Below are 27,982 nucleotides of genomic sequence, written 5' to 3'. Positions count from 1 at the left end.
CTCCTTTTCCATCATGAGTCCTTTGAAATTGTTTTAGATCATTGTATTACTGAGAAGAGCTAAGTCATTCATAGCTGATCATCACACAATGTTGCTGTTACTGTGTACAATGCTTTCCTGGTTCTGCTCATTTCACTTTGCATCAGTTCACACAAGTCTTTCCAGGTTTTTCTGAAATCAGCCTGCCTATCATGTCTTATTGCACAATAGTATTCTGTTACATTCATATACCACAGTTTGTTCAGCCATTCCCCAATTGATGGACATCTCTTCAATTTTCAATTTTTTCTACCACAAAAAGAACTGCTATAAATATTTTTGTTCCTGTCGGTCCTTTCTCCTTTTTTATGATCTCTTTGGAATACAGACCTAGTAGTGGTATTACTGGATCAAAGGGTATGCACAATTTGCTTGCCCTTTGGCCATAGTTCTATATTGCTCTCCAGAATGGTTGTATCAGTCCTCTCTCCCCCCACCTCTCTTTTTTTTTATTATATTAGCCAATCTGATATCTCAGTGTAATTCTTAAAAAAAAAATACATTTTTTTTTTTGAAATAGAACATACTGCCTGTAATTGTCTTTAACTACAGGGAAGAGACTGTGTTTCTCCAAGTTGGCTCCATTGCCAAAGAAGGCTGGGCAGTTAGTCCTAAAGCCCCAGGCGAGGTCAAAAACTATCTTCTTCCAGATGGCTGTAGGGAGGACGGTAGTTAGTGCGGAGTCAGCAAATGCTGTGTTGAAGGTTATGCCTTGGTAGGAAATCTTCAAGCTCATGAGGAATTCCTCCTTTTTGTTTTCTATATATGTGATTATATTGTTAGTTCTCTTGAATGCTGAATACATATCCCAAAACTTGTCTATTGCTTTTCAGCATATATATGTATATATGTATGTGTGTATAGATATACACACATACATATATACATATATATGGGGGGAGACAGAGAGAGATTTTGTTTTCATTTGTAAACATGTTCCTAGACTCATTGGTGCTGACCACCAATATGCCCTAAGCCAAGGCACTTTGACTCTCTAGTCCTTAATTTCCTCACTGGGAAATTGAACTAAAGATTTTTCAGTTCCCATTCAAATCTTATGAAAACTACCCCTTTTTTTTTTGCTTCAGCACTCCCCTGGTTGTCCCCCTCTCCCTTGCCAAACTAAAAAATACTTCTGAGAGATGAGCCATGCATTTCCCAGAACTCATCGGGCCATAACAGGTTCTTGTGACCAGACTACCTCTTCCCCAAATCCCCCACAAATATAAGCTTTTATCTATGTTATAACAGCGATGTTGATGTGGTTTAGTCTTTTCAGTCGTCTCCAGATCTTCATTTAAGATACAAGAGTGTTTTGCCATTTCCTCGTCCAGCTCATTTTATAGATGAGGAAACTGAGGCAAACAGGGTTAAGGGACTTGCTCAGGGTCACACAGCTACTACGTGTCTGAGGTCATATTTGAACTCAGGTGTATGAGTCTTCCTGACTCCAGGCCCGAAGATCTATTCACTGCGGTCCCTAGCTGCCCCCTGGTGGCCTTTGATCGAATTCTGATCTGGAGCGTTGGGATCCTGGTGCATTCTGGGAAATGTAGTTCAGGTTCTGTCAGTGCGCAGATCGGTGAGTGCTCGCGTTCATGTCAGAGAAGATTCTCTCCCCCTTCTCCCCGCCACCCCATGCTCGGCCTGGAAGAACGTGGTGTGCGTGCGTGCGTGCGTGAGTCTGTCTGTGCCTGTGTTTGCGTCCGGGAATTTTGGGAATGGTAGTTCTGGTGGGAGAGGGAGTTGGATGTGCGCAGGAGCAGTTCGTCTCTGGCTGGGGTTGATTTTTGCCGTTTGTTCCCGGAGAAGGCCACAGGCAGGTAAGTGAGGGAGGGAGAGCAGCCCAGCCCCCCCGACCTGGCAGAGAAGGAGACGGGGCCTAGAGCCAGTGCGCTCGCGTTCTTGTGAAGGGAAATCCGGACTGCCCTTCACGAAAAAGCTCGGTGCAGTGTCGACGCTCCCGGGGGCTGCCTTGCGGGAGGCCCCTATGGCCCTGGGCGGCCTGGTGGGCAGGGCCGGGGTGGTCAGAGCACCGTAGGGCCAGCAGACTTAGATCTTGGCTAAGGCCCTGATTTCGTCGGGATTCTGGGCCCCAGAGAGGTTAAGTGACTTGCCTGAAGTCACACAGGAAGTGACAGGAGCAGGCTCGGAACCCAGGGCCTTTTTCCTCTGCAGGACTAAGGGTGCGGGCTGGTGGCTCTGGGGACGGCCATGGGGTTGGGGTGGGGAGGAAACGTGGGGGTTAGGCGATCCAGCGACAGTGGTCTCCTTACTGGCCATGACAGTCCATCTCCAGACTCCCAGCATTTTCTCTTGCGGTCTTTCTCGCACTCCTCCCCGCTCTGGGAAGGCACTCCCACTTGATCTTCCTCTTGGCTTCCTTCCCTGCTTTCCTTCTAGATCCAGTGTGTGTGTGCGTAGTTGTTTGCATATCTTTCATCCATTAGCCTCTAAGCACCTTCAACGGGACTGTTTTTTGCCTTTTTGTTTTGTGGTATCCTAGCACGTAATCGATGCTCAATAAATGTGGGTTGACTGATAGGAAACTGACTTGAGAGTTCATCTAATCCAGGGGCTCTAAACCGGTCTGTGTGTGTGTGTGTGTGTGTGTGTGTGTGTGTGTGAGAGAGAGAGAGAGACAGAGAGAGAGAGAGAGAGGGAGGGAGGGAGAAGGAGGGAGATGAATCCTTTGGCAGTCAAGTCAGCAAACATTTATTAAGTGCTTGTTATGTGCCTGACTGAAATTGACTTTGGAGTTCTTCTAGTCTAGGAGTGCCTAACTTTTTATGTCATTGACCCCTTTGGTAGTCAAAGCAACAAGCATTTAAGTGCCTTCTATTTGCCAGGCACTGTACTAAGTCAGAGGGATGCAAAGAAATGCAGAAGACAGTTCTTGCTCTCAAAGTGATACCAGTCTAATGAAGACACAACATGTAACAACTGTGTATGCCAGATATATGCAAGATAAATTGGAGATATATGAAAGAGAAGGTGCTAGAGGTGCATAGAGGGAAGGTGCTAGCATTAAGGGGGAACCTGGAAAGGCGTTTTGCAGTCTTGTAAAATCTAGGGGTATCTTCTCACTCAGAATAATATTTTTAAAGACAAAGTAATAGGATTACAAAATAAACCAATTATATTGAAATAGTTGTCAAAAAAATAGAAAACAAAACAAAACAAAAATAAGTCAGTGGACTCTAGGTTAAGACCCCTGATCTAGTGCAAACCCCTCATGGAGAAGCTCAGAACGTTATTCACCTGCATAGAGTCCCACAGCTAGAAGGTACGTTTGAGCAGTGATTTGGGAGAAAGAGAGGAGTGATTTGGTGGCTAAAGACTAAGGGAAGTTCAGAGTTGGAGGTGAAGATCAAGAGGCACAGATAGGGGTTCCAGATCTCTAGGCCTGGGGTTATTGAGAAGACTGAAGAAATAAGTAGGAAAGGATAACTCTGGGGAGGCTGCCACAGCATTGACTTTGCTTTACTTATCCATAGTCTGCCCTCTGTCCCCTGTTACTTCTCCCCTTTACTCACCACTTCCCTTTCCATCTGCCAGTTCAGATATCTGAGGCTTATGATAGTGCTCCTTGAGGTCAGGGATCCTGTTTTAGCCTTTCTTTGTATCCCCAGAACTTAGCATAGTGCCTGGCTCTTAGTAAGCACTAATGCTAATGTTTGTTGATAATCTCCTTTTTTTTTCTGTCTTTTACCCCTTGAGATCTGCTTTGTTCTTATCTAGAACCTCACTCTTTTGCTCACTCTTTCATTCTCTTCCTCTTTCCCTTTATCACTCTACTAATTTACAGTGTATTTCTTCCTCCCTTTCCAACTGGCCTTCTCTTTTTTCTTTCTTTCTTCAAGTCTTTGCTATGGAGCTCAGCGTATGGAGATACGTACTGTACTGATTCAGAGCACAACCCCTCTACACTTCAGTAGATATTTTTTCATGAATTGCTTTGATTAAAGAAATACTATCATGTTATTGCCAAATTCCAGGGAAAAATCTCTTCAAACTTAGCTAAGCAGATCCTCTAAGTTCAAACTTGGAGTCTTTTTACTTTGGTAGGAGATATATGTCTATGTGTATACATATATTCACATATAAGCATATATGTGTTTATCTGTAAATATGTATTTGCATACATTATATGTTCTTCTGTGTCATCCTGCTGAAGTATCTTATTGTGCTGTGACAGTGAGGCAGAAGGGATCTGGAAAGCTATATCAGTAGAATGTAACTTGTGCTAGATCCTCCCAAACTGGAAAGACTTCTGATTTGGGCATGATAATGGGCTCTATCTCTTTTGTTAGAGGGCCATTGTACCTTTATTCAAAGATGCTGGAAGACTCTTTTCAGCTATAGCACTTCATGAACAACTAAAACATAGAAGCGATGCCACCTCCATTTTTGTAGTGAGTACTAAACCAATGAAATCAGAAATCCTTGAAATAGTTAAGTGTATTGAGAGGGTATAGGAATCCATTCATTAATATTGGTTGAAGAGCCACAGTCCTTTCAAGAAGTATCAGAGATCTGGTTCCTTGCTGGGAACACAGATTTGAGCTCTAGGGTAAAGGCTCTGGCTAAAATAACCCGATTTTTGATCCCAGGTCACGGATTTGCAGGAACATGATGTTGGTAGAGCACAACTCTAGAGAGCGAGAGTCAATCTTAGGAATATGTGGACTGAGACCTTTCACCAGAGCTTCAGGGAAGAGACTGAGATGAAGGAGCAGATCCTGGACTATTTGTGGTAGAGGAATTACTGCTTCATCCTGCTAGGAGAGACAAGACTTTGTTAAAGCTTGAACAGCAAGGAGGGAATAACTGTAGAGTTCTTCACTGTAGTGCTGGAATTGAAAGGTAAGAATTACAAAAGTGTTTGAAGGGAATGGGGGTGGGGGGAAGGGAGAGCGTTATCTGTCCACTGTGAGACAAAGACACATGATGGAGTGTGGTCCTCCTGGGACATCTGTGCTAACCCTAACTCTTGTTTTTCATATTTTCTTTCCTTGTCCTTTCACTTCTCTATCCCCTCCCAAACAAAATACAAATGTTTGTCTTCTCCGAATCTGCTGATACTATCTAGGCTCTAAGATGGTCCAGTTTCCTTTCCTTTCTACCACTATCATATGCTGCTCAAGTTATGGAAGCATTTCTTTTTTTTTCTCATTTAAACCCAAATGAGGTTGTAGTTTTTCTTTTCTTTTCTTTTTTTTTTAAGAAGGAACTTTAAGAAACAAAGAGAAAGTGAAGGCCAAACAGAAAATAAAAACAAAAGCCTGATATCCCAAGAAAGGAATGGAGGGCATTAAATAACCAAGTGGAGGTAGTGAAAAAAACCTGCCTTTGTTCTACTGTTAAATTTGCAATCTGCTGAAATCCCTAAGTCTTTTCCCCATGAAATATGATCTAGCCACAACTTTTCAGAGTAGCTTTGTATATTAAAACAAGATCTACCTATTGAGAAAATCCAGGAGTCAGAGTGGGGAAATTATTTGAGTGAATATCAACATAGAAGCAGAAGTGATATTGTAACTGGAATATACTATACACCACTTGGATAGAAAAAAGAGATAGATGAGAAGTTCAGGAAGCAAGTCAAACTTAAATCTGGTACAGAGGCACCATGTAGTGGTGATATAGTAGTGTTTTAGGTGAATTTATTGGGCTTGCTCTCTGCCGAATACAGAGCACCTAATTAATTAGTTGTTTTGAAGATCCAGAGTAGACCTACATAGCTTGGCAGTAGGTAGGGGCCAAAATTAAAATAGGCTAAACTTCTTCAGGCTGTAGATAGGTTTTTAGCTGCTCACTTTCCAAGTGAAGGTAACTAGAGACAGAGTGAGGATGGTTGGTTGTTGCGGGTCACGTGACAAACAGAAGAGAGTTGCTTGGTGGCAACCCACCTGCCAAGTTACATGATGGGCCCACTAGTGACTACATTTTTCTAGGGCTGCCCAAAAATCCTTTGGCCATATCTTGTGGAGGCCTGATCTAGAGGAAGCTATGAGGGAAATAGCTGTTCTAATCTTAGTGACATGACTGGCACCCTGAAGGTTTTTACAAAGTATAAAATCTCATTAGACGTTTCTTCTAGGAATAGATACTTTAACTCCTTAGAGAACTATTTGCTTTGAGTTTGTTGGTCAATGTCTGACAGAAGGCTTTTGAATACCATTAGAAATAGTTCCCATCATGCCAAATCCTCTCTGAGAGGGGTTTGCTAATTAAGAGCGCTGGATCTCTAGAATACGAAATAGAAGTTTCTTAATGATAAATGACCATATTATCCTCCAGTCAGATCATCTCTCCAAACAGCTCACCATGATGAGCTCATACTAGTTCATATATATCTGTATCTGACACATTAGATACAGTGAACACATATCCTGAAACTCCATGAGTATATCGAATTATGCTTTCTTGCTCTACATTGTGGGTTTTGGATTGGTAGCAGTAATTCATCTTACTAATTTGCCTAACCATAGGGATGAGATTTGAGCTGATATAGATTCCCCAACCCTGTCACTTCCTGCCATAAGGACTTCAAGCCCCAGGACAGCTTCCATGGATTTGAAGAATACCTGCCCTGCCTTTTGTCTTCTGCCTCTGCGCCTCAAAGTAGGCTATTCATCCTGTTTTAATGGGGTGGTAAGAGACATGGTAGACAGATAGACAGAGAGAGTAGCCCTTAGAGCCAGGAAGACTTCTGTTCGAATCTCGTGTCCAGCACATATTGGCTATGTAATCTTGGGCAAATCACTTAACCCTTCAGTGCTCAAGGTAACTCTCTAAGATAATAATTTGCAGAGAAGGTGCTGACCTGTACAAATAGAGGAAGTTACTCTCCTCAGAGATCCCTGTACCAATGAAATCACAGGTCTATTCCCTATCCCTGGGGACATATGAATTGAGGAACAGGAAAGTCTTTGTGGTTTAGAGTTTAGGGAGCTCAGGGAGTCAAAATGTTCACAGTCATAGTAGGGGCTGTATCCAGCCCAGTTTTTAGCTTCTGGTTTTTAATGCATGTAAAATCATATGCAGAAGCCAGGGTGAGGAAAACATCACTCATTAGATGTTTGTACTTTGGAAAATTGTGTGGATACTCCTTTGTAAGCCCTTCATCTAAAGTTTTTTGTCATTCCCCCCTTAAATAAGTTTTATTTTCACCTGTCATGATGCTTTCATGCCTGTTCTTGCTTCATCTTCAGAAAAACTTATGAGGTAAAGCAGGTATCATCTTTCACTTTTTGTAGATGTGAAAATTGAGGGTCAGACAGATCAAATGACTTGTTTAGGTCTCATGGCAAAGTTGGGTATTCTTGGTAGCTGTGAGACTCCTAATCCCTCATTCTGTGACATTTATACTGAAATATTTTTGCATTGCTTTAGTACAGTGCAAATTTCCCAACTTTTTGCCTCTCTCTCACTCATTCCTCTGACTCAGAACAGTTAAACTCTTCCCATGACCTATTCCTTGGAGATCAGAGCATGCTGGCCCAGAGGAGCTAAGGCAGGTTTTCATGCTGTCGTTCAGATAGAACGCTGAAAGTCCTGGAGTTACTGTTTTATCTCAGTTGTAATGTTGTTCAATTCCTTTTTCACAGGAGCCTGAGCCTCTTTCACCCCCTGTTAATCACCAATAGGCTCAGAAGTGTAAGCATCACGTTTGACTGTTCAGCAGGGCCAATTCTTTCATGATGCTATTTTCTATCATTTACACCTCTAGATTGAGTTGCAAACTTAATTTCACAGAGCACATCGGAACCCAAGGTGTGTATTTATTTTGTAAATCCTAAATCTCAGATCTGAGCTCTGTCCTTTGGTGCCCATTATGAACACTGGGACAGTCTTAGGTTCTCAGATACTAATGTTTGTGATCCTCTATCATTGGTCATAAGAGAGGTGGGCTTGTTCCTGGCTTATGTTTGGCTATTTGCTCTATAGAGACCATGTAGATTATACCTTGTTGGGATTAGAAAATATCATTCTTGTGAGTTTGGGAGTTAAAAGGCAAGATTGGATTCTTTCATGACGTTTTTGTTTTCTCCTAGCTCAGAACTCTGCTGCTGTCTCAGAACTCTGCCTTTTCCCAATATAATACAAAAGAGGAAAAGAAAGAGCTGGAAATGACTTCTGTTCTACTTTCAGTTAGATCCCAGGTGAGTAGAGTTTTCCTTCTAAATACCATCTTATTTATCAGAATATTGATATACTTTTTATTTTTTCTTCTTAAAACAATCTTTATATTTTATTGTCCCCCCAATTATGTGTAATAACAAATTTTGACATTCATATTCCCTCCACCTCTTCACCCCCCCTTGAGAAGGCAAGCAATTTTATGTAGATTATACATGTTCAGTCAGATTGATACACTTTTCCTTTGTCTCCTTGATCTTTTTTATTCACTCAAGTCCTCTCTGGGGATCAGAGCCTCATTTATTCTTCCACAGAAGACTTCCTATTCTTAATGATGGAATTTATAGATTGCTAGAGTTGGAAGGGAATGTAGGGAGGATGTAGTCTAATCTCCTCGATTTGACACGTGAGGAAATTGAGACAGAGGTGAAATAACTTGTTCGTGTTCATCACTTTGAGATTTGGGACTTGAACCTCTGTCTTCTGCTTCCTATTTGCAGTGGTCCTTCCACTGTGCCATAGTACTCCCTCTATGAGGGATTCCTACCACTTAACTAGTGGTTTCCCTCATTGTCCTTTCTCCACATATTTAGTCCAATATAGACTGAATTAAATGCTATGAGTCCAACAAATATTAGATCTGATCCCTGTCTTTAAATAGTCACAGTGGAAAGCAATATACACATAAACAAACACACACAACTTGAAAAGTTTAAGTAATAATAGTATAAGAGGGCATGATTCACTGTTGAAACATGTGGCACAGACACGAGTTGAGCTTAGAGAAAGGAGAGGTCCTTGTGGGAGAGAGTGATCAGGGAAGGCTTCCCAGGGTAGGAGTATTCAGACTGCCTTGGTTGAACATTTCAAACTGAATATCTCAGTGACTTCTCAAACAAAGCATGTCCAAAATGTAAACTGTTCTCTTTCCCCACAAATATTCCCCTCTTCTAGACTTGTGTGTTTCTATTGAGGCGTCACCGTTTCTCTAGTCTTTCAGGTTCATGACTCTACAACTCTATAATTATCTTTACTTTACCTTGTCCTGTGTGTCCAGCTTATTCTCAAAACCTAATGTTCCTATCTCCATACATCTCTTGTTGCTGATCCCTTTTCTCTACTCATGCAGCCGCCATCTTAGTTCAGCTTGTCATTAACTCTCACCTAGACGGTTGCCGTGGCTTCCTAACTGACCTTGCAAGTCTCTCCTCATCCCAGTACATCCTCTACACTGCTTTCAAAGTGATTTTTCTTAAAACATATATGACCCTGTTTCTCTCTACTCATTAAATTCCAGTGGCTCCCTGTTGCCTCTAGGATCAAATATTAACCTCTCTACTTAACTTCTAAGGTCCTTCACAACCTGACTTCAGCCTCCCTTTCCAGTCTCATTGGATATTTTTTCCTTTTCTACATTCCGTGATCTAGCCAGACTGACCTTCTCTTTCTTCCTCATATATAGCTCTCTGTTTCCTGTTTTAATTTCTTTGTGCTGGCCATCCCCTGTGCCTGGAACTTGTTTTCCTCTTCACTTCAGGCTCATAGAATCCCTCTATTCTTTCGGGAGTTGGTTCAAGTACCACTTTTTACATGAAGCCTTTGCTGCTATCTTTCCAACTGCTAGTATCCTCCTTCCCAATCTTCCTTGTAGTTAACTATTTGGTATTCATCCTCTTTATATTCATCTTCTACATACTTATTTATGTACTTGTCTCCTGCCTTAGAATATAAGCTCCTTTTGAGTAGAAGTTGTTTGTTTGATTCTTTGTATCCCCGGCCCCTACCTAGCCCAGTGCTTAACATATGGTAGGGCCTTAATTCATGTCTGTTGATTGGTTTATTGATGAGTGAGTAGGGAGTTATAGTTGGGAAATGTGGGGGATGGTATCCCAGACAGAAACATGTAAACACAGACTTGGAAGGGGAAAGGGAAAGGAAGGGAATAAGCATTGATATATCATCTACTACTTGCCTGGCACTGTACTAAGTGCCATACAAATCATATCTCATTTGATTCCTCACAAAAATGCTATGAAGTAGGTGCTGTTTTTATCCCCACTTTACAGTTGAGGAAACTGAAGCAAACAGGGGTTAAGTGACTTGTCCAGGGTCTTGAAGCTATTACATGTCCACGGTTGGAATTGAACGAAAGTCTTCCTGACTCCAGGCCCAGTGCTGTACAAATGGTGTTTCCTGACTGCCTCTAAGTAGAAAATGTGTGTATGGTTTCTAGTAGCCAGTGATGAAATAAATCCTCCTGGAGTGGAGGCTTTATATTTGGAGTAATGGAGATAAAATTTTATATGTAGGTGAGACCATGTGACTGGAGGCCTTGAATGATAGACATATGGAATTTGTACTTTATTTTGGAGAGTCCAAAAGGCATTAGTTATAAGACTGTGGATCTAGAACTGGAAGGGACTTGGACTGGAGGGCATCTAGGTCACCCCTCTCATTTTGCAATTGAAGAAAGTAGGGCCCTGATTGGTTTAGGTGACTTGCCCAGGGTCACATAGGAAGTAAGTTTTCGAAGGGGGGTGTGAACCCAGATTCTCTGCTCTTTTCCACTGTACTGGGATACCCAGGGCAACAGTTTTTTTTATTCTACCACATTTTTCTTTTAAAAAACCTTTACAGGGGTAGCTAGGTGGCGCAGTGGATAGAGTGCCGACCCTGAAGTCAGGAGGACTTGAGTTCAAATGTGACCTCAGATCAAACACTTGACACTTACTAGCTGTGTGACCTTGGGCAAGTCACTTAACCCCAATTGTCTAAAAAAAAAATAAAAAAGCATTTACAAAGACATCATACATTATTCTATAGGTTCTTTGAAGACTCTAGCCCTGAGCCTTGGGCCAAACCAAGGCAGTTTTTCCAGGTTTCTACTTCTTCCACTTGAAACTGGTCCTCAGGACTTCTGCCTTTTGCCTCAGGGCTTTTGCTTATTATGACTATTTTCTTTTTTTTAAACATAATTTTTTTTAAACATAATTTTATTTATTTTTAGTTTTCAACATTTACTTCCCCAAGATTTTGAGTTCCGAATTTTCACTCCATCTCACCCCTCCCCCCACCCCAAGATGGCATGCATTCTGAATACCCCTTCCCCTAGTCTTCTTCCCTTCTATCTCTCCCCCCCTTCTCTTAACCCCTTCCCCTTCTATTTTCCTGTAGGACAGGATAGATTTTTGTACCCCATTTCTTGTATTTCTTATTTCTCAGTTGCATATGAAAACATTTTTTTTTAAACATGTGTTTTAAAAATTTTGGGTTCCACATTTTCTCCCTTCTTCCCTCCCCACCCACCCTCATTGAAATGGCAAGCAACTCAATATGGGTTATACATGTGCAATTATGCAGAACACTTCCATAGTAGACATGCTGTGGAAAACTAACTCTATTTCCTTTAATCCTATCCTGCCCCCCATTTATTCTATTCTTTCTTTTGACCCTGTCCCTCCTCAGAAGTATTTGCTTCTGATTACCCCCTTTTCCAATCTGCCCTCTTCTCTATCATCCCCCTACTCTCTTGTCCCCTTCCCCCCCTATTTTCCTGTAGGGTAAGGCATATTTCCATACCCTATTGAGTGTGTATGTTATTCCCTCCTTAAGTCAAATCCTAGGAGAATAAGATTCAGTCATTCCCTCTCACCTTGCCCATTTCCCCTCCACTGTAAGAGCCTTTCCTTTCCTGTTTTTTTTTTTTTGTGAGATAGTTTACCCCATTCTACCCCTCCCTTTCTCCTTTTCCTAGTATAATCCTCTCTCACCCCTTAATTTTATTCTCCAGATATGACGCCTTCATCTTCAACTCACCCTGTGTCCTCTATCTCTCTGTCTCTCTCTCTCTCTCTATCTATATATATATACATATAATTTTTTCCCTCCAGCTATCCTAATACTGACAAAGGTCTCATGAGTTACAAATATCATCTTTCCATGCAGGAATGTAAACAGTTCAACCTTAATAAGTCTCTTATGATTTCTCTTTCCTGTTTACCTCTTCATGTTCCACTTGAGTCTTGTATTGGAAAGTCAAATTTTCTATTCAGCTCTGGTCTTTTCATCAAGAATGCCTGAAAGTCCTCTATTTCACTGAATGACCATTTTTTCCCCTGAAGGAGTATACTCAGTTTTGCTTGGTAGGTGATTCTTGGTTGTAATCCTGTCTCCTTTGCCCTCTGGAATATTATATTCCATGCCCTGTGGTCCGTTAATGTAGAAGCTGCTAAATCTTGTGTTATCCTGATTGTGTTTCCACAATATTTGAATTGTTTCTTTCTGGCTGCTTGCAATATTTTCTCCTTGACCTGGGAACCCTGGAATTTGGCTACAATATTCCTAGGACTTTTCCTTTGGGGATCTCTTTCAGGAGGAGATCAGTGGATTCTTTCAATTTCTATTTTGCTCTCTGGTTCTAAAATATCAGGGCAGTTTCCCTTGATAATTTCTTGAAAGATGGTGTCTAGGCTTTTTTTTTTTTGATCATGGCTTTCAGATAGTCCAATAATTTTTAAATTCTCTCTCCTGGATCTATTTTCCAGGTCAGTTGTTTTTCCAATGAGATATTTCACATTGCTTTCTAATTTTTCATTCTTTTGGATTTGTTTTACAGTATCTTGATTTCTCATAAAGTCACTAGCTTCCAATTGCTCTATTCTAATTTTTAAGCAAATATTTTCTTCAGTAGTTTTTTGGACTTCCTTTTCCTTTTGGCCAATTTTGGTTTTTAGGGCATTCTTCTCCTCATTGGCTTTTTGGACTTCTTTTGCCATTTAGGTTAGGCTATTTTTTAAGGTGTTATTTTCTTCAGTATTTTTTTGGGTCTTCTTCAGCAAGCTATTGACTTGTTTTTCATGATTTTCTTGCATCACTCTCATTTCTCTTCCCAGTTTTTCCTTTACTTCTCTTACTTGCTTCTCAAAATCCCTTTTGAGCTCTTCCAAGGCCTGGGACTGATTCATATTTTTCTTGGAGGCTTTGGATGTAGGAGCTTTGACTTTGTTGTTTTCTTCTGGTTGTATGTTTTGATCTTCTGTGTCACCAAAGGAAGATAATATAGTCTGACTCTTTTTGTGCTGCTTACTCATGATCCTGGCCAATTACTTGAGTTTTAAACTCTTTGTTAAGGTAAGAGTCTGCTTCCAATGTGGAGAATGTACTGTCCCAAGCTTTGGGGGTTTGTGCAGCTATTTTCAGAGGTACTTCTAGGGACCCGTAAATTTTCAGTTCTTCCAAGGTGGTATGATAAGGGGCGAGGTGTTTCCTCTCCACTGCCACAACAAACTCCACCACACTCCTCCTCGCCCCAAGGCCACCACCCAGAACTGTGACCCAGATCCAAGCACAGGCAAAGCAAGAGATTCCTGCCTCAGCACTGGCAAAGAGATCCCTGCAATCCCGCTCTGATCAGCCACTGAATTTCCCCTCAATCTATGGGCCGGAAGCTCAGGAGATAGTCGCAGCCCTGGGCCATGCTTAGGACTTGCAACTGAGACCTAGCTTTTCTCTCACCGAAGAAACAGACTTTTCCCACTGACCTTCCAAGTTGTCTTTGGCATTCATGGGTTGAGAAGTCTGGAAACCGCCACAGCTGTCCTCAATTCAGTCCTCTGAGGCCTGCTCCAGGCTCCCTGCAGCCTGCACACCCACGCTGAACTGTGCTCTTCTCCCTGCCTGGTGTGATATACTTTCTGATCAACCATCCAGGTTGTCTTGGGCTGGAAATTTGTTTCACTCTGTCTTTTTGTGGGTTCTGCTGCTTTAGAATTTGTTTAGAGCCATTTTTTACAGGTATTTGGAGGGGTTTAGAGGAGAGCTCAAGCAAGTCACTGCTGTCACTCTGCCGTCCTGGCTCCACCCTATTATGACCATTTTCTAATCCTTTAGTTATCCCTGAATCACAGACTCAAGGCACTGTGTCTTCTGAACTTCTTTGGTCTCTGAGTTCAGAGCTTTATTAAGTGTTACCTATTTAACATTTTTCTTCTGCCTAGCTGTAGGCTAAACTCTTAAATTTCCCAAGCTATTCCCTAACTATGGCTCCTCAGGCCCAACTCAGGTCATTATAATTCTCTGTGATGTTAGACTGTGTGAAGACAGGCCTGGTGTCCCTCTGTGTAATGAAGAGGGTGGATTAATGGATCTCTAAGTTCTCTCCCAGCTTTTACAATGTTTTTAAGTTTAAGTTTCTGAGATTTTCTTGTGTCAGTGTTGGAGATTCTTTTGCCCTGAGTATGAGGCAACCTCAGGCTATTATTTGCTTTTTTTCTTTTCATTTTTCTTCCTAAACATTTCAGGTGAAGGTAAAGGTTGAACCACTAGCCTTTGCTATTAAGTCAAAGGAATGGAGGTTATGCTGTTACCATTTGGCCCTGGCCTGTGCTTTTGACACATAGGATGTATCATGAAGCTGTCAGCTTCAAAAACCTGTGCATTGATGGAGATTTCTTCATTTGAAGCATTGATTCTTTTTATATCTTGAACCACAAGGACACAAGGACCTATTGTCAGCTGGGCAAACCCATAAGGATTGTGTCTCTTTCAAGGCCTGGTTCAAATGCTACTGCTTCCCTCCAGAAGGGATCAGACGGTGGAAGAGAGAGCTAAAATGGTTACTGGGAAATTGAAATCATCGTAGTGCACATGGTTCTTAGGTCAGTTTATTTAGCCCTAATGTCTCTCTTGAAGTACTATCTTGCACTTCAAATTGCCTCTTGGACATCTTTCATTGGATGGCCCACAGAAGTCCTAAACTCAACAAACTGAACTTATCCTTCCCCCTCAAACCTACCTTTCTTCCTAACTTCCATAATAATAGTAATAGTGAACATTTATATAGTGCTTACTATGTGCCAAGCACTATGACTGGTGCTTTACAGTTATCTCATTTGGTCTTCACTACAACCCTGGGAGGCAGGTGCTTTTATTATCTCTATTTTACAGATAAGGAAACTGAAGCAAACAGAGGTTAAGTGACTTGCCCAGGCTCACACTTCTAGTAAGTGTCTGAGGACACATTTGAATTCAGGTCTATTACTGTTGAGGCCACCCAGGCTTGCAATCTAGTTATCTTTACAACCTAGATGTCATCCTGGAATCCTCACTCTTTCACACCACCCTCATTCAGTCTGTTACTAAGTCCTATCAATGCTACCTTTGTAACTTCTGTCACATATGCCCCCTTCTCTGTGCTGACACCATCCTGGTATAGGCTCTCAACAGCTCATACCTGGATTATTGTAATGGTTTCTTTGTCTCAAGTCACTCTTCATTCCATTTGTCCTCCAGGCAGCTCTCAAAGTGATCTTCCTAAAGCAAAGAGCTGACCATATCACTCCCCTGTTGTGTCAACTCCATTGGTACTACCAGGATCAAATATAAAATCCTCTATTTGAATTTTCAAACCCTCATAACCTGTATATAGTCCTTACCTTTCCAGTTTTCACATACTTCACTCCCCTTCACATACTCTGTAATCCAATGACAGTAATCTCCTTGTTGTTCCTTGCACAAGATACTCTGACTTCCAACTGTGCTTTTTCACTGGCTGTTCCCCATACTGCCCCTCTTCCCCCTGCCTCCTCTCTTCCTTGACCTTCTTCATTTCTCAGCTAAAATCCCACCTTCTGCAAGAAGCCTTTCCCCCTTACTGCTACTCCCTTCCCTCTGAGATTGCCACCAAGTTATTCAGTAATATATCTTGTTCATACATAGTTTGTATGTTAGATTTTGAGCTCCTTTAGAGTAGAGATTGGTGGCTAGGTGGTGTAGTGGATAGAGCACTGGGCTTGGAATCAGCAATTTCAAATCACTGAGTTCAAATCTGACCTCACAAACTTACTAGCTGTGTGAGCCTGGGCAAGTCACTTTAACCCTGTTTGCCTCAGTTCTTCAGATATAAGAGCTGGAGAAAGAAATGGCAAAGCATTCCAAGAAAACTCCAAAATGAGATCATGAAGAGTCGGATATGACTGAACAACTCCAACATAACAACAACAACAGAGTAGGGATTGCCTTTTTCTTTGTATCCCCAGTGCTTAACACAGTACCTGGCATAGAGTAAGTGCTAATACATGCTTGTTGATGACTTGCTGACTTGAAACAGTAGATAAGTGAGAAGCTAGTAAGAGCACCCAGCTTTTCAGTGAATTCTTGTATGAATCATATGAACTGCTTCTCATTGTACTGACTGCATTAGCAGGTATGATTTCTGAGCCTTTATCAATGATCTTTAAAAAGTTATTGAAAGCAAAAGAGGTACTGTATCACTAGAAGATGTTTTATCCTAATTTTCCAAAAAAAAGAAGAGGTTAGTCTCCAAATTATAGGCAAATATCTTTACTTTGATTCTTTGTAAAATCATAGGTTGAATTTTTAAGGCAGTGATTATTTAGAAAGAGAAGTAGTGTTCACCAAGAACAAGCATGATTTCATGAATGATATGTAATCCAAAGCAAATCTCATTTTTTACCTTGTTCATCTTAAGGTGATGATCAAGAGAGTGCTACGGACAGAGTGTACTTAGGTTTTAGTCAAGCAGTTGAGAAAGTCTCTAGGGCTAACCTTGTAAATAAGGAGATTGTAGTAGATTACAAGCTTACTATGAATCAGCAGTGTGATTATCTAGACTAGCAGCCCCTAGAATAGCTATGGAGATCTTGGGCTGCGTTAAGAAGGTTAGAAGTTCTAGGAATAAAGAGGTGGTAATCTCATTGGAGTCTTGTGAGACCTTACCTAGTGTTGTGTTCACTTCTAGAGCTATTGAGGTCACATAGTAAGAGGATATAGATAAAGAAGAGGAGGGTCCAAGACAGCTTTGATTTATATCCACAGTTGGTGCGTGTTTGCATTATGAACCAGGGAAGCACACAACCTTCCATCTTTTGCCATTGAGGCTTTATACCAACCATGTCCCAGGTGGGAATGCTTTCACTCCTCACTTATGCTTCTTGACACGCTAGCCTCCTTTTAAGGTTAAGGTTAATAGGTATCTCCTTTGGAGCTTTTTCCCAATTTCCCCATTTTTTCTCCTTTCTTCACCTTCCCTCCCATTGTGCCCCTTTTGCCTCCCCCGAACTTCACTGAAACTCCCCTCCTTCCAGTTCACGTGTATTTGTTTTATATGTACTTTGGATGTACTTATCTGCGAACATACTGTGTTCCACTAATGGAATGCAAACATTTTTTTTTTTGTGGGCAGGGACTCTTTAACTTTTGTATTTGTATCTGTAGCACTTAGCATGGTGCCTAGAACAGAGAAGGCATTTAATAAATACTTAGTGTTGATTTCTGCTACTATTATTATATTTTGTCTGTTCTTGTATCATTGTTAACTTTTCTTTTATGAACTTTAACAAACTTAATGAAAACAAACGTTAAAATAGTTTCATTTAAAATAAGAATTTTTAAATGTGACTCACTTTTTCATTCACCACTATGTAATATTCCTGTCTCTTTGTAGACTGAAACCCACTTTATCAGATACCATTACTTCCATTTCTGCTTTTTTGTATCATCCTTGTATGATATATTTTATACCAGTGTCTTCATTTTAATCTATCTATATTCTTTTTGTAAAAAAAAAATTAAATTCAGAATGTTTATTGGTTTTGTATGTGCCTCTCTGACAGTTCCTTGGTGTCCTCTATTTATTTTTCATCCATCTTCCATTACGTGAACATAGAGTGTTCCCAAAGGCACAGTTTTGGAATTTCTTCTCTCCCTATACTCTTTCCCTTGGTTATTTCATATGCTTCTATTAGTTCAATGATCACTTTTATGCTGATGATTCAGAAATCTATATAATCAAACTCAGTCTTTCTTCTTAAATCCAGTCTCACATCTTCAACTGTTTATGGAGCAGCTCCAACTGAATATCCTGTTGGTATTTCAAACTTAACATTTCCAAAATGGAACTCATCACGGAACTCATCACTCTCTACTCCTGCCATCCTCCCTGTCTCTTTACACCACAGTTCTCTCATGCAGGTTTGAAGGTCCTCTAGTGTAGTTATGCAGGCTTGAGTCATTTTAATATTACCTCTCTCAATCAGCTGTCACGTCTATCAATTCTACCACTACAGTAGGTCCCACATATGTTCCAATTTCTTTAATCCCGTTGTTATGATAAAAGTTTGACCCTCATTATGTCTTGCCTAGGAAGTTATAATAGATTTTCTCCTCTATAGTATATCTTTCACATTGTTGCCAAAATAATTTTAAGGATCACTTTTGCCTCATGATACAGTAAAAATTCTTTGTTGATATTTGAGGCTAGCCACAAGAGCTCTAATCAGGAATCTTTACATTCAAGGCAAGCTGTACAAAGCATGCCCTCGGGTGTGGGTGAAGAGGATAGATGGGAGACATGGCAGAGATTCTGGGACATTGATTCTGGGTTCATGCTGGAGCTCAAGGAACTTACCCTGGCCTGTCAGATTGTGGCTTTCCATTGTAACTTATTATCCTTACCTACTAGATGCCAAGCTTTGTTGTTTCTATTCTGATAAATGGCCACAAGTATTGTTGGTACCCTTTAAATCTGACACCCTTGTACAAAACTCTGGTCTTTCTGACCTAGTGATAGCTCAGAGCTTTAGTATAATGTTTCCAGCCTAGTTTCATGGTATTCTCCTTTTCCCACTCCACATTCCAGTAAGATTGGACTTTTCTCTCTTCCTTGAATTCTCATGCTCAGTTGTTACATTTGCTTTAGCTGTTCCATATTTCTGGTATGCACTTCCTTATGATTTCTGCCTTTCAGGGCTCATTTTAGATGCTGCCTCCTTTGCTGAACCTTGCTTGTTTCTTCTAGGCGTTGACATCCTCTCCCTTCTCGAATATTCCTTGAACATTTCTTTTATCTTCCTCTTGTATTGTATTTATCATTGTGTAAGCTCTTTCCCCTCTAGTAGAACTGAGCTTACAAGAATACATGACTATTTCTTTGTACGTAGTAATTAGGTAATAAATCTTCATTAAATACCAATCAAATTTAATTCTAGAAGTTTAGGATTAAAGTATATGATTCTCTTGAGCCTCATGTTGAGAGCTGATTTGTATATATATACAAATATATATATTTGCATATATATATAATGTATATATTATATATATATACACACTCACAATACCATTTTCCCTAATAAATACTTGATATGGGGTATTCAAAACCTTCAAAGCTATCATAACCACCCCATAGATATCCTTTCAATTCTGTGTTTCCATGTGAGATAGTGATAACTGGTGGCTGAGTTAGAGTGTATTTGTTGTTTCAGAGATTAGTGACATTCAAGGATGTGGCTGTGAACTTCACTCGGGAGGAATGGGGGCAACTGGATCCTTCTCAGAGGGACTTGTACAGGGATGTGATGTTGGAGAACTATGGGAACCTTGTGTCCATTGGTAAGGATAGCTTTCCCCTGACTGAGAACCTTTCATTTTTATTTCCTGAAAGTCTTTTGTGTGTCTAAAGTGCTTGCCCAAGTTAAAATATTTAGTAATATTCAAGAATACATGGATCCTGGGATAACTTCTAAATCCATTATGACTGAGAGTGTTTCTTCCTCCTATTTCCAGATGAAATAGCTTTGCTCCACACAGCTAAAGATTAGCAACAACTTCACTGTGCTGGGCCCTGAGGCTACACCTTACTTGCTTTCTGTTTGCCCAGGCCAGAGATCCTTTAATATTCTAGGATGGATCCTAGTCTCTTGGCGTAGAGAAGGTCAGATGAAATTTCTTTCTGAACTTCCGTTAACTCTGACAATCTCCCTATACTTTCTGGGAAACAAATATAGAGAAACCTTCAGAGGTTTTTTTGATATTATGCTCATATGTACTCTTTTCCCTTAAGAGAAAGGATGTCAGGTTTGCATTCTGAGATGGCTGTCTGTCCACAACATTTTCCCACTTCTACCCCATGAGCAGGACTTCCAGTTTCTAAACCAGATGTGATCTCCCAGTTGGAAAGAGGAAATGCACCTTGGATGTCAGAGGAAGAATTCTCAAGAAGCACTCGTCTAGGTGAGTGATTGATGGTCATGCAGAAAAAAGTAAGCAGCCACTCAGTTTGTTGGTCATGGGCCAGCACCTTTGGAATTTTGGACATAGACCTCCTCAGAGGGCCTCAGGCCTGTGGGTAAGATCTAGAGCCATCTAGCATGAATTCCCTCTTGTTTACTCCTCTTTCACTTTGCTGATACCTGTTAACTCCTCTCATATTTCCTTGTCTTAGAAAAAGGTTTCTGTTTTTTGTTTTGTTAATTTAAAATATAAAATAATCTAACAACATCAACATCAACAAAAATAAAATTTGGATATACAGTGAATAAGGATTATATATTACTTGGCAAACTTCCATTATATTTTATTTAAAGACGTATATATCACCTTTAACAATATAAAAATAAAAATGTGCCATTTACTTTTGTAATGTAAATTTATTTTTGTAAAAAACATGCCATTTCCTTTTGTGTCTACTTCTGAACTGTCTTATGTGTATTTTTTGGTTGCTGTTGCTGTTATTGACAATATATAGAAGACCTTCCTCTTGCTTTTTTTTGCATTCAGGGCAACCAGCTTAACTACTCAGGTTGTCCATTAGTTACCCTTGTTCTCATTACATGAATGAGCAACCTTTTTTCCATTTGCACATTTCTAGAATGATGCTCTTTAAGTCATTTCTTCCACATAGATCATCATTGGAAATACACTACAACTAACTTATGCCCATCATGCATCTTTCCGTTGCCTTTGCTTTGATTGTTTATATACTGTGGTGTTCTAAGACTCACAACATAATCAGAACCCTTTCCCCCAATCCCTTCCCCCCAAATTGATATAAAAACATGTGTTTTTAAGTAAGGAAGCACCTTAGGATTCATAAAAGCATGATAGTCCACTTTCATTCGATTTTTGGCCCCACTTATTGTCCTTACTAGACCTATATATATATATACTGATATGCTTAATAATTCTTTGGACTAGCCATTCAACTGCTAGTCGTTGTGGCCAATAGGCATTTTTCATTCATTTTTATGCCTCTGGCCCAATCCCTTATGGATTATTGGGCCAGTATCTTTTGAGTAGTCATGGATATCATTGAAGAGACTTTGTAGTGTTCTTCGGCTTGTGATTAAAGCACCAAAATATCATTTACAAATAGAAATATTTAGGAGACCTCATTATCTGTAGAGAATTCCTTCTCCATTTAGACTCTGTATAAGACATCCTACACGGCAATGTCACACACGTTAGAATTCATAATGATTGCTATCTTCATAACATTGAAGTCTGAAATTCCTCTCTCAGTCCATAGTGTTCTATGCATGCTTCTACCCTTTCTACCTTACTCTTCCTAAATGTTCCTTTTGTCTTAACTGTGGTATCTAGTATTTCCACTTTCACTGTTATCTCATTCCCTAACTCCTACTCCGGATTCATTTGACTTATTTCATTTGTGACCCCATGTTGAACAATTCAACTGTACATTACCATCTATATCTGAATCCCTTTCCCCCTTGTTTTGTCATCATTCATATTATCTCAGATCTCATCCTCAGTTTATCTTTATCATTTGCCTTTTTTATTCTTGTTCTTCTGCTGAATGCTTATGGAAAATGTAACAACAATGTCAACTTGATGTTTATACCAAATTTATGATATAACTTCATCTGGGCCCTCAGTTATTGTTGTTGTTCAGTCGTTTTTCAGTCATGTACGACTCTTTATGATCCCATTTGGGATTTTCTTGGCAAAGATGCTGGAGTGGTTTTCCATTTCCTTCTCTAGTGGGCCCTCTGCAAGGCAGTTGTTTTACTCTTTCTTTGCTGGTAATCTATCTCCCTTCATTCAGTGGCTATTCAATCTACTTTTCTCTCTCAGTGCTATTCCTGACCCCCTTTGTCTTGGCAGATTTCCTATCTTTCTGCTTTGCTTAGAGAATGGAAGACTTCTATTCTGAGTTCTTTCATCTCTACTACTTCATAACTCAAAACTTTTCCTGAGTCTCCAATCCTTCCACTTGTGTCCTTGATTCCCATGACCTCCTGTGTCCTTCAGGGGTACTCTCCCTCCATCATTCTAGCTCTTTTATTTTCAGTCTCTCTATGTACTTCTCCTCTGCCTATACACATTCTAAAATCTTCCCCATCCTTATTAAATTTTTACTTTAACCTCATACCCTCTCAAACTATTGTATGTTTTCTTTTATTTCATTGTCAAACTTGTACAAAAAATTATCAATACTATCTGCATCTGTTTCTTCACCACCCACTCATTTCTCAGTCTTTTGCATTCTAGTGGCATCTGGTCCCCAAACTCTACTGACACTTGCCTCTCAAAGGTTTCCAGGATTCTAGAATGTCAGCTGTCAGAACTTTTCCTCTGTCCTATCCATAACCACCTTGACCTGTCTTCAACTTTTTGACACTTTTTACCATTCTCTCCTGCAAATTTTCTCAGTTTTGCCATCTTTGAGACTATTCTTTCCTTTCTTACTGCTTCGAGTCTTCTTGCTTCTCGGTGTCTTTTACCGAGAGTCCCACAGGGACTTGTCTTTCTGAATTCCCTTCCTCAGTGATCCCATGGATTCAAGTAACAGCTCTAAGCAGCTGAGTCCCAGATCTCTATATCCAGTCTTGATCTCTTTCTTAACTTCCAGTTATCTTGTGGACAGACTGGAAATGAATATAGTACCCCAGATGTAGTCCAAATAGGGCAGAGCAGGTGGGACTGTCAAATCCCTCGGGCTGATTTTTAAACTCGAGCATAGTAGTTGACATTTGTCCCTATTTAATTGAATCTTACTGAGATTTGCTTTAGTGCTTTCAGTGCCTGTCAAAATCTTTTTGAGTCCTGGCTCTGTTATCCTTTCAGGTTTTATTTAGTAAGCATGTCATCCATACTCTGATCTAAAACATGATAAAATTTTTAGACTACATTGAGTCAAGAAGAAGTGACTGAGACATTCCAATGGAGATCTTGCTTCAAACTGATAATTCTTCATTCCTGACTATTCTTTGAATGTGGCCATCTCACCAGTCCTAAATTCACTTAACGGTACTATTTTCTGTGCTGTATCTCCCAAAATAGATAATCTCATACTTTGAAGAGACTTCGGAGGCTAGCTGTGTGGTGTAGTTTATAGAGCACTGGGCTTGGGAGTCAAGAAGTCCTGAATTCAAATCTGGCCTCAGACACTGCTTCTGTTTCAGTTGCTTCATCTATAAAATGAGAAGGGTAGTAACACCTACCTTCCAGCGTTGTTGTGAAGATAAAATGAGACAGTATTTATAAAGATCTTTGTAAACCTAAAACATTATATAGATGCTATCTAAAATCATCATCTTCATCATCATTACTTCTGCTGCTACTACTACTACCTCTGTCACTACTACTTCTACTACTACTGCTACCCAAGTAAGAATACCCTTTCTAGCATATCTGATAGTCGTCTGGTCCTTGCTTTAAGAATTCCATTTGGGTCCATTAAAAATTATGTGGGCAGCTAGGTGGCGCAGTGGATAGAATACCAGCCATGGAGTCAGGAGGACGTGAGTTCAACTCCTGCCTCAGACATACAACACTTACTAGCTGTGTGACCCTGGGCAAGTCACTTAACCCCCATTGCCTCACCAAAAAACAAACCAACAAACAAAAATTATGTGAGAGCAGTCAATTGCTTTGCTTTATAAAAATCTAGCTAAACTAGATCTCTAACATTCCACTTATGTATCAGTTTACTAACCCTCTCCAAAAAGGAAGTGAGATTAGTTTGACATGATGTATTCTTGGTAAACTCAGGCTTCATGTTTGTGAACATTTCTTCCCTTTCCAGATGTTCGATAACCATTAGGTAATAAATTCTAGGATTTTGTCAAGAATCTAAGTTAAATTTAGTTGCCTGTAGTATACAATGTAGGATTTTACAGTTCTTTATTTTGGGGCAAATTGGGACAAAAATTACTCTTCTGCAGACCTGTAGATTCTTTACTCTTCTCTATGAGCTTTGCCTTAGTCATATCTGCCAATTCTTTTAGTATCCTGAGATACTGGAGAACAATCCTTGCCATCAAAATTATTAGAATGAAGTCCTCAGTCTTATGTCAGCTGAGTTGATAACTCTTTAACAAATATCTGTTGGAAATTGCCTGCTCGACACCCTTAATTGAGGTCTTCTGAATATCCATTTATTTCTAACAGATTTCCTGCCTTTCCTTGTATGATGAAGCCAACTTATTCAGCCATCTTTGTATAGCATTAATCAATTCCCTTCTAAAGTCTCAGTGCAAAGAGCAGCAGAGCAGAGCAGAAGTTTGTGAATTGGAATCTAACAGAATGAAATTAATGGCTTTTTTGCACTTCACTCTCCCCTTGCGTCAGTTTTTAAAAGCAAGTCTTCCAGATCCAATGCTATTCTTTTCCTGAAGGCTCTTGCCACTTAGAATTATATTAAATCTTCTTTCTTTCCAAGATAAGGATAACTTGACCAACTAATTTTTCAGACTGATCACCATCCTCCTTTATAAAGAAAAGAGAATCTAGGACCTACTGTAAAGCAGTTTGCTTTCTTCAGCACAAAGGAAGGGTGAATATTGACACTTTTTCATTCTTTCAGATTCTCTTAGTCAAGAGCCTAGGTGTGAAATCCAGAAGTCATCTCCAATGAAGGGCTCTTGTACAGGAGTATCATCTAAGAAAATACTCACAAAAGATGTCCCCTGGGATTCCAAGGTGGGAGAAGCTTGGGAATGTGATATCAGGTTAGAAAGGCAGAAGGGCAACCAGGAGCAACAAGTCAGACAAATAACAATCACTCACAGAAAAGCCTTGAATAAACTGAGAATGCACAAATATAATACATTCCAGAAAAGTTTCAGGTCCAAGTCCAGCTTTGTTCCAAAACAGAGATCCTACAGGGAAAAGCCCTCATAAATTTGGTATACTTCAACAGAGATTCAAACAGTTTTCAGACCTAACTAAACATAATAGGTGCTTTTCAGGGAAAAACCTTTGTAAGTCTACTAAATACAGAAAGACCTTCAACTACCACATAGGTTTTATTCAACTTCATGACAATAAATCATATGAATGTAAAGAATGTGGAAAAGCCTTTAGTCGGAAGGGAAACTTAATTGATCATCTGAGAATTCATACTGGAAGAGAAACCTTTTCAGTGTAATAAATGTGGGAGAGCCTTTAGCTGGAGAGGAAACTTTACTGCACATTGGAGAATTCATACTGGAGAGAAACCTTTTCAGTGTCATGAATGTCATGAAGGAAAAGCTTCAGCTGGAGTGGAACCCTTACTGCACATAAGAGAATTCGCAGTAGAGAAAAGGTCATTCAATATAATGAAAGTGGGAAACGCTTCAGCAATAGGGGAAGCCTTACTGAACAACAGAAGATTCACGTGGGCAAGAAACCCTTTGAATGTAATGAATGTAGAAAAACTTTCGGTATAAACTCATGTCTTAATCGACATCAGAGAATTCATACTGGAGAAAAACCCTTTGAGTGTGATGATTGTGGGATAACTTTTAGCCAGAAGGGAAACCTTACTGAACATCAGAGAATTCATGTAGGAGATAAACCCCTTGAATGTAAAGAGTGTGGGAAGACCTATAGTCACAGAACATCCTGTTTTTTTAATCATCAGAGAATTCATGCTGGAGAGAAGCCCTTTGAATGTAAGGAATGTGGCAAGTCATTTAGCCAAAGGAAATACTTCACTCAGCATGAGAGAATTCATCCTGGAGAGAAGCCATTTGAATGTAATGAATGTGGAAAAACTTTCAACCATTAGGGTCACCTTACTATACACCAGCATATTCATAAAGCAGAGAAACCCTTTAAATGTGATGAATATGGAAAGGCCTTTAGACAGAGAGGAAGCCTTATTGAACATCAGAGGATGCACGCTCTAGAGAAACCATTTGAATGTAATCAGTGTGGGAAAACCTTCAGCTATAGGAGCAACCTTATTCAACATCAAAGGATTCATGCTGGAGAGAAGCCCTTTGAGTGTAACCAATGTGGGAAAGCTTTCTGCTATAGGACAAGCTTTACTGAACATCAGAGACTTTATAGTGGAGAGAAACCATCTGAATGCATTGAATGTCAAAAAACTTTCAATAAAAACTCACATCTTATTAGACATCAGAGGATTCATACTGGAGAGAAACCCTTTGACTGTACTGAATGTGGGAAACCCTTCACCCAGAAGAAAAGCCTTACTCGACATCAGAGAATTCATTTTGGGTAATAACCCTGTGGATGGGAGTGGGAAACTTTGTGGTTACCAGAGAAATTATTAAACATCATAGAATTCACACAGAAATCATGTGAATTGTAATGATTTTGGGAAATCTTTCAACTATAAATTGTCATTACTCCTTGTAAAGTTAATGATGGAGGAAAAACTTCATAAAAGCATGATGTGAGAAAGCTTTCACTCCCATGTGCATCCTTATGAAGCCTCAAAAAACTCAGATTGCAGAAAAATGGTATGGATGAAATGATGACAAGGAATCTGTGATGTGTATTTTATACCTTAATCAAGTATCAGAGACTTCATGTAACACATTAACAGTGGGAATGTAAAATGTGGAATATGTTTCATTTACATTTGTCATTTGCTAAATATTGAAAAGTCAAGATGGCATACTTTGTCATCAATTCTAATATTCTTTGGTGCTTTGTGAGAGAAAAGGTGATTGTTTAGTACTATATGCCCCTCCTTCTGATAGCACACATTAGCTGCCATCAGGTAAAAGTAGGACTCTCAGTAGAAAAGTGCTTTTGTTACAGCTGATATGCTGTATCAAGTGATAGCATTTGAAATAGGGTCTAAACTGATAAATTTAAAAAAAAACCTGTTAAATAAAGGCTCTGAAATATTACATAATTATTTAGTTAATTTAAGGGATTTTTTTTTCTCTTTTTTTAAATTTTCATTCTGGAGTAACTCAATAAAACATTCAGTTACACAGACAAGGATACAAAATGATCTTATATAAAATATAAGTTTTGTTACATCCAGTCTACTAAATAAAAAAAATGCTAATTTTAATAAGGTAGTAACAGTGTCTTGCTTCCTTTTGTTTCTCAACTCTGTATTTGATGGTTTTTCTTGTTATTGCTGTTTTTATTTTTGTTGTGAAAAAATGACCTGAACTATGGCCATACCTAAGAACAAACCTATGACTGTACTATTCTGTTCTAAAACTGAAACTTGAGGTGTTATCCTTTGTGGATTGGCACATTCTCTATTGTACTTTATAACAATGTAACTGGAAGATTTTCTCAATCATTCTTATTTTTACAACTTCTAAGTTTGTTTTCACCCTGTGATACACAGTATAGGATGCCTAATGAACAAACTGTCAACTGGGATAGTCAGTCATTATCATACTAGTTTACTTTACTTGATGTTAAAAACAAAACAAAACAAAACTAAACCCTGACCTTAAAGGTTAATAGTCTCATCAATGCTCTGTATCTACCACTATGTCCATTTCCAGCAAATATTTAATTAAATTTTGCTTTTTTATATTTTATTAATTTTCTATTGGTGTTTTTTATTTTTTCTATTATCTCTAGCACTACATAATCAACTAGAAAATACTAGAGTGTATTTTTCCACAACCATGTAATAGCTAGCAAAACCACTTCCCAACACCTTAATTCCATATTGTATCAAGTATTTCAACTAGATACAACCTCCATACCTTCTAACAAGTAGAATTAAGCCTACTCAACCAGTAAAGTAACAGTTAATATAGTACAAGCCAGA

General features: G+C 39.5%; 1 protein-coding gene across 1 annotated transcript in view; it reads left to right on the top strand.

Moving 5' to 3' along the window:
* The first annotated feature begins 1,501 nt into the window (after positions 1–1,501).
* The window catches only part of LOC114044840 (zinc finger protein 420-like), a 39,712-nt gene continuing 13,231 nt past the window's right edge, over positions 1,502–27,982 (top strand). The window contains exons 1-6 of the mRNA XM_027864556.1: positions 1,502–1,862; positions 4,653–4,905; positions 7,653–7,818; positions 8,100–8,207; positions 19,464–19,590; positions 20,116–20,211. Coding sequence (XP_027720357.1) covers positions 8,175–8,207; positions 19,464–19,590; positions 20,116–20,211 — 256 coding nt within the window. The 5' untranslated portion in view covers positions 1,502–1,862; positions 4,653–4,905; positions 7,653–7,818; positions 8,100–8,174. The remainder of the gene's footprint in view (positions 1,863–4,652; positions 4,906–7,652; positions 7,819–8,099; positions 8,208–19,463; positions 19,591–20,115; positions 20,212–27,982) is intronic.

Source organism: Vombatus ursinus, unplaced genomic scaffold, assembly GCF_900497805.2.
Source record: "Vombatus ursinus unplaced genomic scaffold, bare-nosed wombat genome assembly UNPS02014775.1, whole genome shotgun sequence".
Taxonomy (NCBI): domain Eukaryota; kingdom Metazoa; phylum Chordata; class Mammalia; order Diprotodontia; family Vombatidae; genus Vombatus; species Vombatus ursinus.
The sequence above is the reverse complement of the archived record's forward strand: the minus strand, read 5'-3'. Positions and strand labels throughout refer to the sequence as shown.